This window comes from Thamnophis sirtalis, unplaced genomic scaffold, assembly GCF_051295495.1.
Source record: "Thamnophis sirtalis isolate CommonGarterSnake01/CBP01778 unplaced genomic scaffold, rThaSir2_p1.2 scaffold_3, whole genome shotgun sequence".
Taxonomy (NCBI): domain Eukaryota; kingdom Metazoa; phylum Chordata; class Lepidosauria; order Squamata; family Natricidae; genus Thamnophis; species Thamnophis sirtalis.
Window position 1 is genome coordinate 62,803,128 of NW_028261383.1, and position 16,490 is coordinate 62,819,617.

Below are 16,490 nucleotides of genomic sequence, written 5' to 3' on the forward strand. Positions count from 1 at the left end.
CATCAAGAAGTTAGAAATGTGTTATTTATATACCCATCCTGCCTTTCTAGTGAAGCACTCAAGGCAGCTAAACAATTATTAAAATACTGAAGTTCACATTTGAAAATCACATTTAGTAATAAAAGCAGTCAACAATTGAATCCTGACAAAAGATAGATATCTTTATGGATTTTCTAAATATAGGGACAAAAAAACTGACTGACTCAGGGAATGCATTCCAAAGCCTGAGGATGATGCAGAAAGCCATGTCTTGTGTTCCAGATGAATGAGCCTCTGACAGCTCACAAGGGCCTTGTCTACAGAACTTACTGGCCTTACAGCTTCCGATCAGAAGACAATTCATCTTATAATTAGAATTTAGAATTTTAAATAATGCCTAGAAAGGAACTGGCAACCAGAGTGGATCTCTATATTTTTGCACTAGTTAGTGGCTAGAGAATTTTGTTCCAGTTGCAACTCTTCAAGGCTAGGACCACATAAAACACTTTGTAATACCAAAAATAGGATGTATGCATGCTACTTAAACAACCATATAATGGTTATTTAAAACAGTTATTGTTTTACATACCTGAGACTCTATTATTTAATTTATAATAAAGATATAGATCACAATGATTTAGATTTCTTGAAGTTCCTATCAAGCTCACTATACTCCCCTTCCCAGAAGAAAGGCACTACATAACACAAGGTCTTCAAAATTTTAACTAGTTAAAATAAAACAAAATTGGCCTAAATTCAGCCCCATTTTTCTCCCAGAGCGCAGCTACAAACCCTTAGTTTTTTTTCTCATTTGTCAAACCTGTCTCCTTTTTGAGTGAGTGGTTCCATTTGGTTATTGAAGAGGAAGACAATTTTAGCCATTGGATGCTTCAATGCTGAGTGTCACAGGGTTTTGTCCTTTCCCATGAAGCACTGGGGCAAATTATGTTATGGATGGTCTATGTTAGCCCCATCAAGTAGACCAGACTGGGATACCAACTCCATGGGAAGGCCAAAACTACTTTTACTAAAAGTGGCTATAACAGAATCCAGAAGTTTGATTGAATTTATTCTCCTATGAGTTGGGTTTATTCTCTTATGAATTATTCTAAACCTCTTCCATATATTTTCAGTCTGTTGTAAACTTAAGATACATTTAACCTCTCATCACTTTAGTAATGAATCTTGCATATCTCTATCAACATCATCTTTCTTATCTCTACAGCGTGCTGTACATAATAGATAGATAATAATGTACCAGTTGCATATCACTACTTAGGGACAAGCTGCAAATGCTGTTGTAGGAGATACACTGGGTGAGCTGGAGGGAGGGGTCAAACAGGGAATTAGTCTGGAGTCCCTTTGTGGGCATAAGAGAGCAAAGTCTGATCCCTTTGAATGCCATTGAACCTTAACTAGTCACCCAAGAGGCAAATTGTCAGTCTGAGAAGATTCCTGAGTATAGCTTGAACAATAACAGCAATAGCTCTTAGACTTATATAGTGTTTTACAGCCCTCCCTAAGCAGTTTACAGAGTCAGCATAATGGCCCCAATGATCTGGGTCCTCATTTTACTCACCTCGGAAGGATGGAAGGCTGAGTGAACCTTCAGCCAGTCAGGATCAAACTGCTGGCACTCAGCAGAATTAGCCTGCCATACTGCATTCTAATCTCTGAATTACGATGACTCTTTCTTCTTTGAATTCAAAAGCTAATTGAACTCTTCACAAATGGGTCTGACAACTGTGGATGTCTTGAATGTTTGTAAAAATCAGTGTTATCTAACATCAGCTTCAAAAATCAGTGTTATATAACATGCAGCTCTCAATGGAGCTGCAGTTTCCCAAAAGAGCTGCTCTGTGACTTGGGGATCCTTCTGGAGTCACACCTCCTGATGGAAATAGTAAATTTTTATAACCATACATAAACTGAGATGCCTTTAAAATTGGACAAACCCCCCCCCCCCCATGGAGCTGTCTTTGAAGATGACTCAGAAGCTGCAACTAGTGCAAATTGTGATGCTCAGATTCCACTGGCTACAGGTAGGAGTCCATTCAAAATGCTGGTTGTGTATAAAGCCTTGTATGGCATGGTACTGGGATACATCAAGGATAGCATCCCCAAGTATGATTCTCTTTGAGTTGTACAATCATCTAGAGAGGGCTTCCTAGAATCCCATACCAATTTGAATTCAAAGGAACGAGGATCAGAAAGCATGTCTTTTCAAGAGTAGCCTTGCATTGTATGGAGCAGATTGCCCCTGGGGATGTCAATTAGATGCTACTGAACCACAGAACTGTTTTGGCTGATTCTAATTGCACAATCACCAAGAATCACAGATAAACAAATTTAATCCTTGGCCATCTAGATTGCACATTTCAAATGTGCGGTCTATCTGCCATTTTCTGAGGTCTCAGAATTACTGCATGCAACTTTAAGTCATTTTCTTCAATAATACATAGGAAAAAATAAGTGATGTGAGGCATGGATCTCTCAACTTGCAGGGACAGTCCATAAGAAGGCAAAACTATTTCCTGCCCATTTCAATAGGTGCATAACTTGGAGTAGAGCAAAGTAGATTTATGGAGACAAGAGAAGAGTAAAAGTAAAGATGCCAATTTTCTGGCAAACCAGAACAACAACAAAAAACATACATACATAGCAGTATAGTAATCACACATCTAGCATAGATCCTCATTTAAGTATTACCACAGTTAGGACTAGGGCTTGTCATTCCATATCGGCCTGCTTGTTCTGCTCTTAATCTGCACTCTGGAGATGTATTTTTTCCCCCTCATTCTAAAGTCATAACAAGGAGAGAGTGAGATAGTAGAGGTGATGAGAGAAGCAGGAAAGCGGGAAGGAGCAGCCAGTAGCTGGGGCAGTGATGACATTTCGCCCTTGCCCTCTCAGGCAGAAGGGAGGCCTCACATAAGGTATACTGAAGGATACACAAAGCTAGGGCAGAGTAATAACCTGGGATCAATCTGGTAGGAATGGATTGACAGCAGTGACGTGCGGTGAGGTTTATGGCTGGTGAGGCACTGACACAATTTTTTTTAGACTTGCGGACTTCAACTCCCAGAATTCCACAGCCAGGCATGCTCAGTTCCGATTTAAAGCAACAGCATTTGTTCTTTTCCTTTGTGAAATAAGTTTCCTTCTTTCTTTTTCTTCTCCCTTCCCCTCCTTCCTCCCTCTCTCCCTCCCTCCCCCCTCTCAAACACACACACACACACACACAAAGTTGGATTTGAGGGAGTCAGGGAAACTACAGGAGGAGGCAGGAAGCCAGTCAAAGAGCCATACTGGAGCACACACACTTTCCCCCAGCCCCGGAAGGATCCAGCCCAGCTTCACTGATTACAGGTTTGAAAAGACAACGTGGCTCTGCCTGCAATCAAACTACACTTGGGGAGGGAGAGCACTTCCCTCCAGCCTTTGCCCAAAACCCCGCACCAGGAGGATGAAGTTTGAATTACTCCCCCTCCCTCCGACCCACACGTACCTTTTCCAGCTGTTTCAGAGAGGATTTCAACTCTGCTCTTGCCTGCCATCATGAAAAGAAAAAAAATGTAAAAGGAAAAAGGCAACAGCTGAGGTCAGGCTGAGCTAGTTGCTGCCAGAGTCACTGTGGATGACTCTGCTTAATTGTTTAAAAAAGCCTTTAAAAAAGCACCCTTTAAAGGAGGAGGCAGGAGAACGACATGCCTCATCTACGTCAGGAATTTTTCAGCTTTTAACCCTTGCTTAACTCTGCTCGAGTGATCATAAAATGCCTAAAGTCAGACTAGATGAGGCACGTCATTCTCCTGCTTTTTTAGAGGCTTTTTTAAACAGTTAAGCACTAAGCAGAGTCATCCACTGTGACTCTGGCAGCAACTAGCTCAGCCTGACCTCAGCTCTTGCCTTTTTCCTTTTACGTTTTTTTTTCTTTTCATGATGACAGTGGTGAGGCTCTGCCTCCCCTGACTGCACGTCACTGGTTGACAGACACATTTGCCTTGAGTTTCAATGCTATTTCCTTATTGGATTTCTTGGAATTTTTTTCTATAGAGACATTGGTTTCACTACTCTTACAGAGTTTTACATGAATGTATCAAGGTTTGGTGTTGCAGCCCTTATGATGACTACATCCGACTTCCAATCTATAAACCTATATCAAACTTTGGAGAAAATATTTTAGGTGACCTACATTTCACGGACACTTTGTGGAAATCATTATATATGTATCAAAGATACTGCAAAAATAAGGGTTGGGTTTTTTTTTTTACCTGATTTGATCTTCTGCATTGGTGACTGCCTCATTGTATTGATCCAAAGTCAACTTGTAGATTTCAGAATTCTGAAAATGATCAGAGGTAGCATTCAGCATAAAGGAAAAACAATATCTTAAATGACCCAATCATACAGAACAAGTCTTAAAATGCTAAGGAGAATCGGACTTTTGGGCAATCAGTATACATTAAGGCAATCACCTACTAGCATTTCCAATGATTGCTTGTGATACCTGGGGCTGTTTGAAGTGGCAGCCCAACCTCATCTGGAAGGTACCAGATTGAAGAAATATGCAGGAAAGCACCAGAAATACACAATCTTAGGGAAATTAAAGATTCCCTAATTTTCATTACAGCTAACAGAACCATGCTTTTTATACTGAGGACAAGAAGCAAATTAGCAATCTACCTTTTAACTAAAATAAATCCATGCAATATCTGGGCAATGAAAACAATTAATTAGGGTTGTGCAAATCCTTCATTCCTAAGAAAAATTTAAAATTAAGTGGCTCAGCATATATTCACACACAGTTAAGCAGACAGGAACAGAACAGATTGCAGCACCCTTACAATAGCAGTAGACTTATATATACCGCTTCATAGGCCTTTCAGGCCTCTCTAAGCGGTTTACAGAGAGTCAGCATATTGCCCCCAACAATCTGGGTCCTCATTTTACCCACCTCGGAAGGATGGAAGGCTGAGTCAACCCTGAGCTGGTGAGATTTGAACCGCTGACCTGCTGATCTAGCAGTAGCCTGCAGTGCTGCATTTAACCACTGCGCCACCTTGGCTCTTTACAAAAAAAACCTGCCTACTTTAATGTTTTAAAAAGATGCGATTTGCATGAGACTCTTGTGAAACACATATTTTGAAGGATTGAACTGTCTTACCTTCCTAGGACACCTGCTTCAAATTTGGGAGATTAGCAATATGGTAGTTGCAATATAACTAGTAATTTATAGTTATTGTCAAAGAGCACAGTAAGTAAATCAAAAGCAGCAACAAAAGCACTAATTCTTACAAGTGATTCTTTCATGAGATATTGTATTTTACTCTAATTAATTTGCAGTCACTGAGCAAAATTTCCTTCTTAGGTTTACTTCTCTTTTTTATAGTACTTGTCAAAAGAAAGGTTGAATGCAAAATGTTTACTTTTTTTTGCCTACCTGCAGCCCCTTAGCAGAAACTTTTGCATTTTTATCCTTTTTCTATTATTATTTTTTTACAGAATTTATCAACAAACAGTCTCGTGATATTCCTTCCATACTAGCTATATGGAAATGTCATTGTTAGATGTATTTTCTGTATTCTAGAAAGAAATCACAGCAGGTAATTGTTTTCACAGATTTTACTTTTTAAAAAATTCTCTCAGGAGTTAGCAAACTGCAGATGAGGCCTTGCCTCAAAATGGATTTTGGTAGAAAGCTGCTGAGGGATTAATCTGTTTTTTGTGGCATAATGGTAACTTTTACATTGCTTTGGAGACTTTGTACACACACACGTAGCCATACACTCATTTCAAGTGTGTGTAGTTCACATATTTTAATGGCACCCTTTATTCACCGTCCTGCAACTCCCTGCCATCTCTTCCTTGCCTCTGAAAAGCCCTAAGACCTATACTCTATTAATTAAAACTGTCATTAAAAATTAAATATCGTGAATAAGTAGGTGTGAGCATTATCTCCACGGGTTTCGTATGTCACACTGTTTCTCCAATTACTTCCCAAGCAATTTTCATATTTCATAGCATCTGATTTCTCACAGGACCTAAATTTGCATGATCAGAAATATGACAAAAAGAACGAAGAGAGGTAAGAGCTGAAAGTAACAAAATGAAACATTTCTCCAGGAAACAGAAGGAATCTATCTCATCAAATACCATTAGCTAGCAATAAGCAAGCAATAAAACAGCAACAGGAAGGGAAAGCAAGAACAAAAATGTTATAGTTGAACTTTAGCAAGAACTTCATGATAAGATGTAACCAGGGGTGGGTTCCTGCCAGTTCTAACCTCTTCTATAGAAGAGGTTCCACAAATCTACAGTGCCGTTTAGAACCGGTTCCAGCTCCCCCCCCCCCCCCGGCCTGTCTGCATATCATCAAGATGAAGAGCAAGAGGAGGAATTCTGGGAGCTGAAGTCCACAAGTCTTAAAGCTGTCAAGTTTGAACACCCCTGATTTTTTTTTCTAAAGGGTTAAGGGTGCAAGGGCCTTGTAACTTGACAGCTTTAAGACTTCCGTGCTTCAAATGCCAGGGTTTCTGACCCAACATTTTGGTTGCTAAGCAAGAGCGTTGTTAAGTGACTTTCACCACATTTTACAAGTTGGCCATGCCCAACCAGTCACATGGCTGGAAAGCCACTCCCACCCGGTCACATGGCCGGCAAGCCACTCCCACAAAACGGGCCACACCTACAGAAGAGGTTCTAAAAATTTTTGAAACACACCACTGGATGTAACCCAACTAAAAAAAAGACTACTCCCCCACACACATATAACTCATAACAAAGGTAAGAAATGCAGCTAGCAGACAAAATATTCTCAAGCAAGGATATAATTTTAAATAGTTGCAGAAGAAACTTTGACTATAACAAAGGGAATAAATCAGCACAGCACTCAAGAGATAACAATGTCAAAAGCGTCAGGGAAATCTATTGCTCCATATTTAACCATCATGTTTCTCTGTCGTCTTTCCACTAGGTGCCTTTCATTGGCATTAACAATAGCCCTGAGAAACCAAATGCAACACAAATAATGAAAAATCAATAAAAGTGATAATTCAAAAATTGGAAATGTTTTAATAGGTTTGTTACTGCTTGAAAAAAAAAACTCTAAACACCATATAATTTCACAAATTGTGAGTTTCAGTGCAAAAAATTCCTTTTCTGACTGATTGTCTTCCACCTCCCCCTAGTTGTGCCATAACCTTTTGGCTGAACTGATGCTAGCAACAGCAGTGCTATACTTGCACTAAGAGGAAAAAAACAATAACAACTAACAACCAGGCGCTGATTATCTCCCACATCCCAGAACAACCTGAGTAGGAAAATGGCATGAGTCACTGAGAGGGGAAAGAAATGAGTAGGAGATAGGAGAAAAAGGTCCAGAGGACACGGAAGGGAAATATTATTGTTGCAAATTATAAAGATAATAAACCATAACAAGACTCTGAAAATAGAAAGAAAGTCCTTACAGAGGCAGCATGAAGGACAGAGAGTAAAAACTGACAGTTTATTTATTTATTTAACAAATTTATATAGCCACCCAAGTCACCCCTAGGTGACCTCATGGACTCAAAATTCCCATCAGTTGAAGGGAATAAGACACAAGCTAAGAATGAAAGGAAGTGGATTTTTTTTAAAAAAAAAGATGTGTAAGAATATTTAGATGCCATATGGCAAGTAGATAGGAAAATACACCCCCCTCCAAATAAAGGTTGAATCCTTGGATCAGTAAATTCAGATTGAAATGGAAGAGTTCACGCATGATACCTCCAGGGGCAATACTTGTACTCAACTTCAGGAAAGCTGAACCATACTCCTACAACAAGGAAATTATTTAGCAAGAAATATAGTACTTCTCAAATGAGATTACATATTCACAGAAAATTATAACAGTAATTTCCAGTTATAATAGTCAAACTTTCCCTTAATTTGCTGTTGTTTCATTACTGGCTCCCCTACCCCTGTTCTAACATTCTTTCTGTTGGCTGCAATTATTTTCCTTTTCCAATTGAATAAAAACATTTATATATTGTATCCCATGCCATGCCAAGTACTTTCATTTTCTCTCCTCTCCCCCAACCACCAAAAATCAGAAAGGGTTCTGCAACTCCTAGGTAAGACTAGGAATGAACAGTACAAAGAGAGGATCTGTTTTCCTAGCCTCTAGATGCCTCTGCAGCTTCTTTCAGAAAACTGTTCCACTGTGATAAAAGAATGTTATATCGACACAGAAAAAGAAGAAGGGTAATCCAAACTGTTAAAGAAAAGACATCTGAGTTTGGGAAAAGAAGAAAATTTGAAAAGGCAACTCAAAGCAACTCCATTTTAATTGTGTTAGGTATAGGTTGAAGTAGAGGTGAGCTGACAGACTTTCAAGATTCTATTACAATATTCTAATTGCATTAAAATACATTTTAAGATTGCTAGCAATTTCCGTTTCCTAACCTTCCCTACTTTGAATGTCTGACAGCAGCTAAATATATCCTGCTCTGATGACCTACCTCCATCTAGGTAAGATATGGAACAGACAGGAATATTCCAATGGGAACATAGGAATATCTGAGTAATTTTCTCATTTTTTTCATAGTGAATTTTAGATCATGAATAATTTGCCTCCATACAGTACCTATCTGTTACAATCCTTCAGATGATTTATTGTCAGATGACAATTGTAATCCACAAAGCTTCTCAAACTAGGTCAGAATGGGAAGTTACAATCATGATTCCAGGACCACAGTCCCCCCTCATTCCAATCATTCACACATGAATTTCCACCCAGCAAACCATTGGAAAAAAGGCACCACTTAATTCAAATTAGTAGAGGAAAAAAGCAAGGGATAAAAAGCTTAACGGTGAAGACACCCTCATCTGATTAAGATTAATCACCGCTTCCTACTTAAAGTTGTATTTTGGAAACATAGAAATGTTGGACCAATGTCTGCATTAATTTGCATGCCTAAATACCTAATCGGGTTTTGACTTCTAAATAATTTGACCCATTGCTGCCTTTGCACTGTTCTTTTTGTTAAGTGCTTTCAATTTGGATTATTGGTCATCATCTTGGCTTTCAATGCTTTCAGTTCAGGAAACCTGTAGCCTTCAAGGTGGAAGAGTTCTGTGTATCTGTTCTGCATAATATATTAATAACTAAGTATCAGTTTTGAAAATTAGATCAGCAGAGGACTGTAATCACATTATAGATTTTGAGTTCTTTGTCTTCCATCTAACCCAATAGAACGTTGGAAAGCAAATTGCATAAAGGGGTTCAAGATTTTTTTTTCATAAGCAGGTAAATCAAAACAGAATAGAATTGATTGTCACATGGCAGGAAAGACTGGAAAAAGTACCCTTGTTTCCCTGAAAAATAAGACCTCCCCAGATAATAAGCCCAATCGGGCTTTTGAGCACATGCACTAAAATAAGCCTTCCCCCGAAAATAAGCCTTCCCCCAAATATATTACAACACAGCAACACCATGAGGTGACCACGCTCGCTGCCTTCTGCACCTCAAAAATAATAAGACCTCCCTGAAAATAAGGCCAAATGCCAAGGTCAGTAAAATGAGGACCCAGATTGTTGGGGGTAATATGCAGACTCTGTAAACCTCTTAGAGAGGGCTGTAAAAACACTAGGAAGCCTAAGCCTAAGTGCTATTGCTATTGCGATTGTTATTGCAGCATCCTGAGATACCACAGTCACCGTCTCCGACCCTATGGAATGAACTACCCCCTGAGATCCGGTCCCTACCCACTCTCATGGCCTTCCGAAAGGCCATCATAACCTGGCTATTCCGGCAGGCCTGGGGCTGTTGACCTCATTACTGAGGTCCAGCCCCGACCAGGTTTGGGTGCATGATGAGGTTTTAATCTGTCTCTTTTGTTTTTTAACTCTTTATTTTATGATTTACTTCCTTTCTGTAAGCCGCCCGGAGTCCTCCGGGATCGGGCGGCCTATAAATCCATTAAATACAATACAATATAATACATTTGCAACCTTCACTGTCTGCTTCGGACAAGCAGAATCATGGGAAAATCTGACAGGATATCGCAAATAACAAAGAAATGATTTGTAACAACCGTGCAAAATTCGCCTTCTGATTGGAAACAGAATTGCCATCACTGCCATTAGAAGTTAGCAAGATCACATGGTTTAGCAGTTTATGACCATGGCACTTAGTGAGGGAGTTTCTGGTATCAATTGCCATAATTAACTAAGGATAAAATGGATTTACATTTATGTTTAAAATATAATTAATAACATTTATAAATATGTTCTCAATTCTGGACATCTGGTCAAATATCATTAAATTGTGGGGTCCTTAATGCTCTCTAGGCTTGGTTGTTTTCTTTCATTATTCAACTAGGTAACCTCATCAGTGCTAAGAAGAGATTCAGGTTTGCTCTCTACATACAGGTGCTAATTGACTGTGAGGAAATGTTTTGGTCTCTTTGTTTCATTTTTAGCTTTTTAATTAACTCTTTGACAGGTGTGTAGATATTATTTATCTTAATGTGCCTGTTGATGTCAGATTTATTTGAGTGCCTGGCACCTAGAGATAAACAATATCTGATTAAGTTACCTAGCTGGGTAATGAAATGTCTGCAAGAAAACAACCAAGTTGAGAGAGAACCAAGGACCACACACAGTTCAACCCTGAGCTAAAAATATTCCCTTCTATTGGTATCATCACAGTCTTCTAGAAAGTGATGTTAGAAACCAAATATGATGTAACTGATTTTAGGAATAAAATTTCTATCTGGGAAAGAAAAGGAATACTTTTAAAATCAGGCTTATTTTTAAGTACCCCAAATAATAAGTAGCTATTTCTTTCCTAATAAGGTGGAAAAGTAGGCCTGCCTCATACAGAGCATTCCAGAGAATTCTAATGAAAGCTATGCTTCTTCCTCAAGGAATTTACAACTCATATCTTAATCAGGCCTTCCTAGGACATTGATATCTTACTTGTAGGATTAGGTGGTGGTAAAAATCACAAACCTCCAAGCTTTTCAGAAGTCTGAGACCTCAAAATCAGCTGTGTCCCTTTTTAGAATCTAGTCAAAAACTCTTGAGAAAGGGCGAGCACAAGGGTAAAAATAGTGACCTTAATGCCCACCCAAGAGTTGTCTTGTACATAAAAAAAGCCCTGGAGTTGCAACTTGATTACTGTATTTTTCGGACTATAAGACGCACCGGTGTATAAGAGGCACCAAGCTTTCGAAGAGGTAAGTAAGAAAAAAAGTTTTTGTCCTCCCCAGCCCCCAGAAGCACTCTGCAGGCTTCAGCAGGGTTGGGGGTTAGGGTTAGGGTCTTCCATCTAACCTAGAAAAATGGATGGTTTTTTGCAAAAATGGGGCATTTTTGCCTTCCCCCAGCCCTGCCGAAGCATGCAGAGTGCTTTTAGGTGTTGGGGGAAGACAAAAACACCTCCGTTTTGGAATGCGGGGGCAGGGTTTCGGGAGGCCAAAAATGGCTGTATTCTGTGTATAAGACGCACCAACATTTCCATGCTCTTTTAGGAGGGGAGTGCATTTTATACTCCAAAAAATACAGTACGTCTTCCTTGACTAGATTTCCCAGCCATCAATCCAATTCCCTTAAGATAGAATTGTCCTGCAACCCTCCCAGTTAACCACAGGCAGTATATATTTTTTTCACATTACAGATGCAGAGAGAAAGAGAACAGACTAAATGCACAAATTATGTGGGTTTTTTTTTTAGTAACATGAGAAGAAATTTTAATTACAACACTCAAATTACTGAAGAATTTTTGTCTGAATCCATGACTTTTCTTTGACTCTCACCAGTGTTAGGCAGATCAAAGAGTGCTAAACTTCAAGGTTAATCACTCCTTCACAGTAAAAGAGACAATGTCCAGAATATTCCATCTTATCATAAAGGTTCTTTCATTTTGTGTTTAAAAAACATATAATTCTTTAGGTAGCTGAAGAAAAATCAAATTCAGTAATCAATTGTTATTGTTTTGGAATGTTGGCTTTCTGGGGCAACAATGGAAAAAGGAATTTAGCAAGGGTGGAATGGGAGGGAGAAATCTAACCAAATATTGATATCATAATAGAAATGTATCTCTTCAGTTGGGGACAGATTAACTGATTCCAAATCTCCTTAAATTCTAAGAAGAAAGAACCACCAATGTTCTATCAATAATTTTGAAATGCTGGTGGACAGTATCCTGTCTGTGGTTATGGCAAAGATATCAAGAAGATAATCTGAAGTGATCCCTGTAAGGAGCGGAACAGGCAAGCAGGGGACAACAGCTGCAGGATTATATGTACAATCTGCCTAGTTGACCCCTGACAGAATCTCTCCTCTCCTCTCTTGTTAGACGGACTCTTTTTTCCTTCAGAATCGGGCCCCACATCCATATGAAAGGAATATGCACCTCTCTGTGCAAGGATACCGCACTGTTTTGTATGAGGAAACAAAACAAAGGAAAATGCAGCAAAAGCAAGAGTAATTAAGTACTGACCAGCTCTGCTGCTAATTTCCATTGTGAAGCTTTTCAGGCTGTCTGGAGCTAAACAGGGCTATTTAAATTGGAAATTAAGACCCTTTACACCCTTGTGCAGCTGTCGTTTTCTTTCATTTTTATGCTGAAACTAGTGGCATAATTGTAGCAGTCATTCGGAAAGCACAAATATCAAGTCACAGAAAAGCATTGCTGGGACAAAGCTCCTGCAACAGCCAACACAGGGTTCAGCTGCCATTTTTCTCCTCACAAATGCCTTCTCTAGGGAACATTTTTGTCTAAATTCCAGAGGACCAGGCGTATCTATTTAATTTGAGATATACTTGCCTCTTATCATCTTAAATGAAAGTATGTGCTTTTTTAAAAAAAAATAGATTGACATCTGCAATCTCTGATTACTTTAAATTAGTAAAGATGTGTGAGATCGCTATGTTTTACAACTTAGAGCCATTTAGATAGGCGGCATACAAATAAGTATAATTCAAAAAGAAATTGTTTTCAGAATAAAGACACTGGTTCATTCGCTAATAATTTACGGTAGCAAGGATCTGTCTTGAATTATCTCAAGGCACTATCAGCATCTAGTGTATACACTATATTGCCAAAAGTATTCGCTCACAATTGAGTCTGATTATGTGGATGGGTGAGTGAATACTGTTGGCAATATAGTGTATGTATGTATGTACGTATATGTGTGTGTGTGCATGTGTGTCTATAAGAGAGAGGGGGTATATTTATGTAGCTTGTCAATGAATAATTCATCTAGAAGTATTAGCATACACCATATATGCATACAATCCCTATTTACTTTTCCTCCTAACAATTATGTGAGGGGAGAGGATTGTAACAGTCAGTTCTTAGAGTTAGATGAAAAGAACCCTTGTACTTCTTTTCCCCATTAAGTTATGGAGTGGCCTGAATAGCCTTTGGGTTTGGGTGGGAAATCCTGTTCCCATCTGCCTGTTGTTTTGGTAACAGACAGGTCTGATCTCCCATCAAAATCCAAAGGTCATTCAGGCCACTGCATAACTTAAATGGGGAAAAGATGTGCAAGAATCACTTATTTTACTGTGCATACAGTTCACATTTGATACACCAACTCTTTCATAATGACTTAGGCATTCTCAGAAGCTTCTGCATTCTTGGATATTCAAGAAACTGTTTCCACTCCAATTTGTTGGGAATACTCTGATAATTATTATTACTGTCATCTTACACCTAAGGAACCAATACTCAAGTTGAAACCTGAGAGGATTGTATGAAGCTGATACAGCCAATAGCTATTGATATTAGTATCAAAGCGCAGCATGCTTGGAAAAAAGTGCCTCAGATCTTGTGCAGCTTTGAGTGTAGAAGCCCTTGGCCATTCATTAAAGCAGTCTGACTTTTTTCAGGATTCCATGACAGACAGAAAAAGTGTTGCAACTATAAAACTCATATGAACTCTGATTCCATAAAATATTTGCATTTTTTTCAAACTCATATTGAAGCATAGTACAAATTGGACTGCTTTAATATCCAGCAAAGATATTGTGCTTGCACAGGTTCCAAAGCTTTGTAACTTTTCAGTAAATCAAGGAACTATCCAGGATTGATAACCTTTATGCAGAGACCTTTCTGTAGCAACCTCATCCAGTAATGAGTGGATACATCAAGTGGATCCTGCTATACCCAGGTCAAATCACAATAATATACATTTGGTCTGTTGTCCATTCATCACATCTTGGTTGGATGGAATGGAATCTAATTGCAAGCAAACCTGGTATTTATTAGCAATCTCACGAATCCATGGAACCTGACCATCTGGGCCCAGGATAACTGGCTTAGAAGTGAGAACATGCACTAACCCCTTGTGCTAGAACAATCTAGATATAGATACCCACCATATCTTTCTACAATGTTTTCAATAGGAACCACTCCCAACTCATAGAATCTAATCTTAAACCCCTTTTCTTCCAACGCCTTGTTTAGCCCTCACTATTCATCCATTCTGCTGAGACTATGCCACATGCAGAGTGCCTCTGCAGACAGGCTGGAATACATCTTTACAGTCACCCACACACATCAACACATATCTGCTGCCCACTTTGAATAGTCTCACACTTCAAAGCATCAATTCTGCATGTATATCAAACTACAATACCAGGTTTTTCAAATCTTTGCTGCTAATATGTCTCTCACCATACTTCAGCAGAGATACAGAGGCCTCTCCCTGCCTCCACATCCCTTATTTCATTAGGGAGTGTATATAGAAAACCTAGAATGACCTCATCTTTGCTAGTTTAGTTCTTTGGGTGAAGGGCAAAGTGAACTACACAAACAGATTGATGTTTGCCAGCCAGATTTTTTAAACTAATACAAAGTAATGTGTTTATTACATCTGAATATCTCCTTCCAACAAAACCACCAAGAAATTAGATTTATCTTCACTGATATCGCTTATTTTCCCCAAAGGCTTACATAATAGTTCTCTCTTGCCATCACAGTCAGCTGCAATGCAGGCTGCTTTAGGCATTCACTCTCCCCCTCTCCCCCAATTTCTCCTGGCATCTTTGCAACCTGCCAAAGTGTACTACATTCAAGCCACCAGCAAGACATTGAACTAACCAACAAAGTTTAAGGAAAGATTGTGCATGTTTAGCAGGGAGGGAAATTAAACCTCAGGGTAATCGTTTTCTCTTGCTAGAAGCAACTTGAGCATCTGGCTTCACATTTTGTGACTCTTGCCTGGAATCTAGTTATTTATGACCCTGGTTTGTTAATTGACTAAGACTTCATCTCTCTTTTGACTTGGCATTGTAAATCTTTGGCTTGACCTTGGACTTCTTGACTTGGAATTTGTCTTTGTCCAGCTAAGTTTTTATCTGCAAGTAATTCCTGTTTTCCTGCCTGTGTCTTTTTCTCAGCTATCTCATGCTGCCTTGCTGTTGGGACTTGAAGTAACAAATCTTCCCTTTAACACTGTGTGTTCCTAGGTACTGTGTCTGGTTCTGAAGCGGTGCTAAGAAAGCAAGGATGGGAAAAGTTTGCTGAAAGTACAGCCCAGATGACACTTGCAGTCTATTTCACTTTGAAGTGTGTTTCCCTATTAAAAACAAAGGGAAGAGAAAGACATTGTTTTTTCCTATTTAGAAGCATTTATATATGGTATGGGATTCAATTTTGGTGTAGTGGTTGAAAACAGTCATAGACCAAAAAACATCTATAACATTTGGCAAAAAAAAATACATGTGCATTCTTTTAAGAATATTACTAGCAAGTCAACCTCTAATGCAGGATGGGAAATAATAGCCAATAAGTGTTTGATACAGGCTAATTACAGTGGAAAAGAAGAGGAATACTCTCGAACAACTTTAAAATGACCATTGGCTTACCTGAAGGGTCCTTCTCTGTGCACTGCGGGAGAGTCCAAGCATGGATTAAATTAGTCTGATTGCCTAAGGACTGGGGTAATCTTTTTTCTTTAGCCATGCATCCTGGTCCTCCTTAATGCCAGATTTTTTACAAGTTCTGGAACTAAAGAAGGCTGATGATGCGATGATAAAAACCCGGAGTCAATCTGATGGCCCCGAATCTCTGGACCCGAAGACCCTGGGCAGGGTTGGAACTGCCTGCCAAATGATGCCTCGGCTGAAGCAAACATGTCCAATTTATAGTTTCTGACAAAGGGCGATGGGGGCGACCATGTTGCCGCTCTGCACTCCTCCTAGAGTGAACGGTGATATGTCAAGGAACTGCTTTAGACTGGTGCTCATACACAGCCGTGATGCACGCCCTCAGCCATCTGCTGACAATTGAAGATGTTACCTTTCATCCCATAGACCCTGGCTGGAAGACACGAAAAGGGCTTCGGAGACCCGTGGTATTCTGCTGTCCATTTAATGTAGATGCAAGGCCCATCTGACGTCCAGAGTATGCCAGACCCATTCCCTCGGGTGTCTAGGGCATGGGCAAAAGTTTGGTAAAATTACCTCCTGCGCCCTGTGAAACCATGTGTTAATTGGAGTCACTGAAGGTCCAGGTA

General features: G+C 39.4%; 1 protein-coding gene across 1 annotated transcript in view; it reads right to left on the bottom strand.

Moving 5' to 3' along the window:
• The window catches only part of CHCHD6 (coiled-coil-helix-coiled-coil-helix domain containing 6), a 230,450-nt gene that overhangs the window by 81,219 nt on the left and 132,741 nt on the right, over positions 1 to 16,490 (bottom strand). The window contains exon 6 of the mRNA XM_087707812.1: positions 4,254 to 4,324. Coding sequence (XP_087563938.1) covers positions 4,254 to 4,324 — 71 coding nt within the window. The remainder of the gene's footprint in view (positions 1 to 4,253; positions 4,325 to 16,490) is intronic.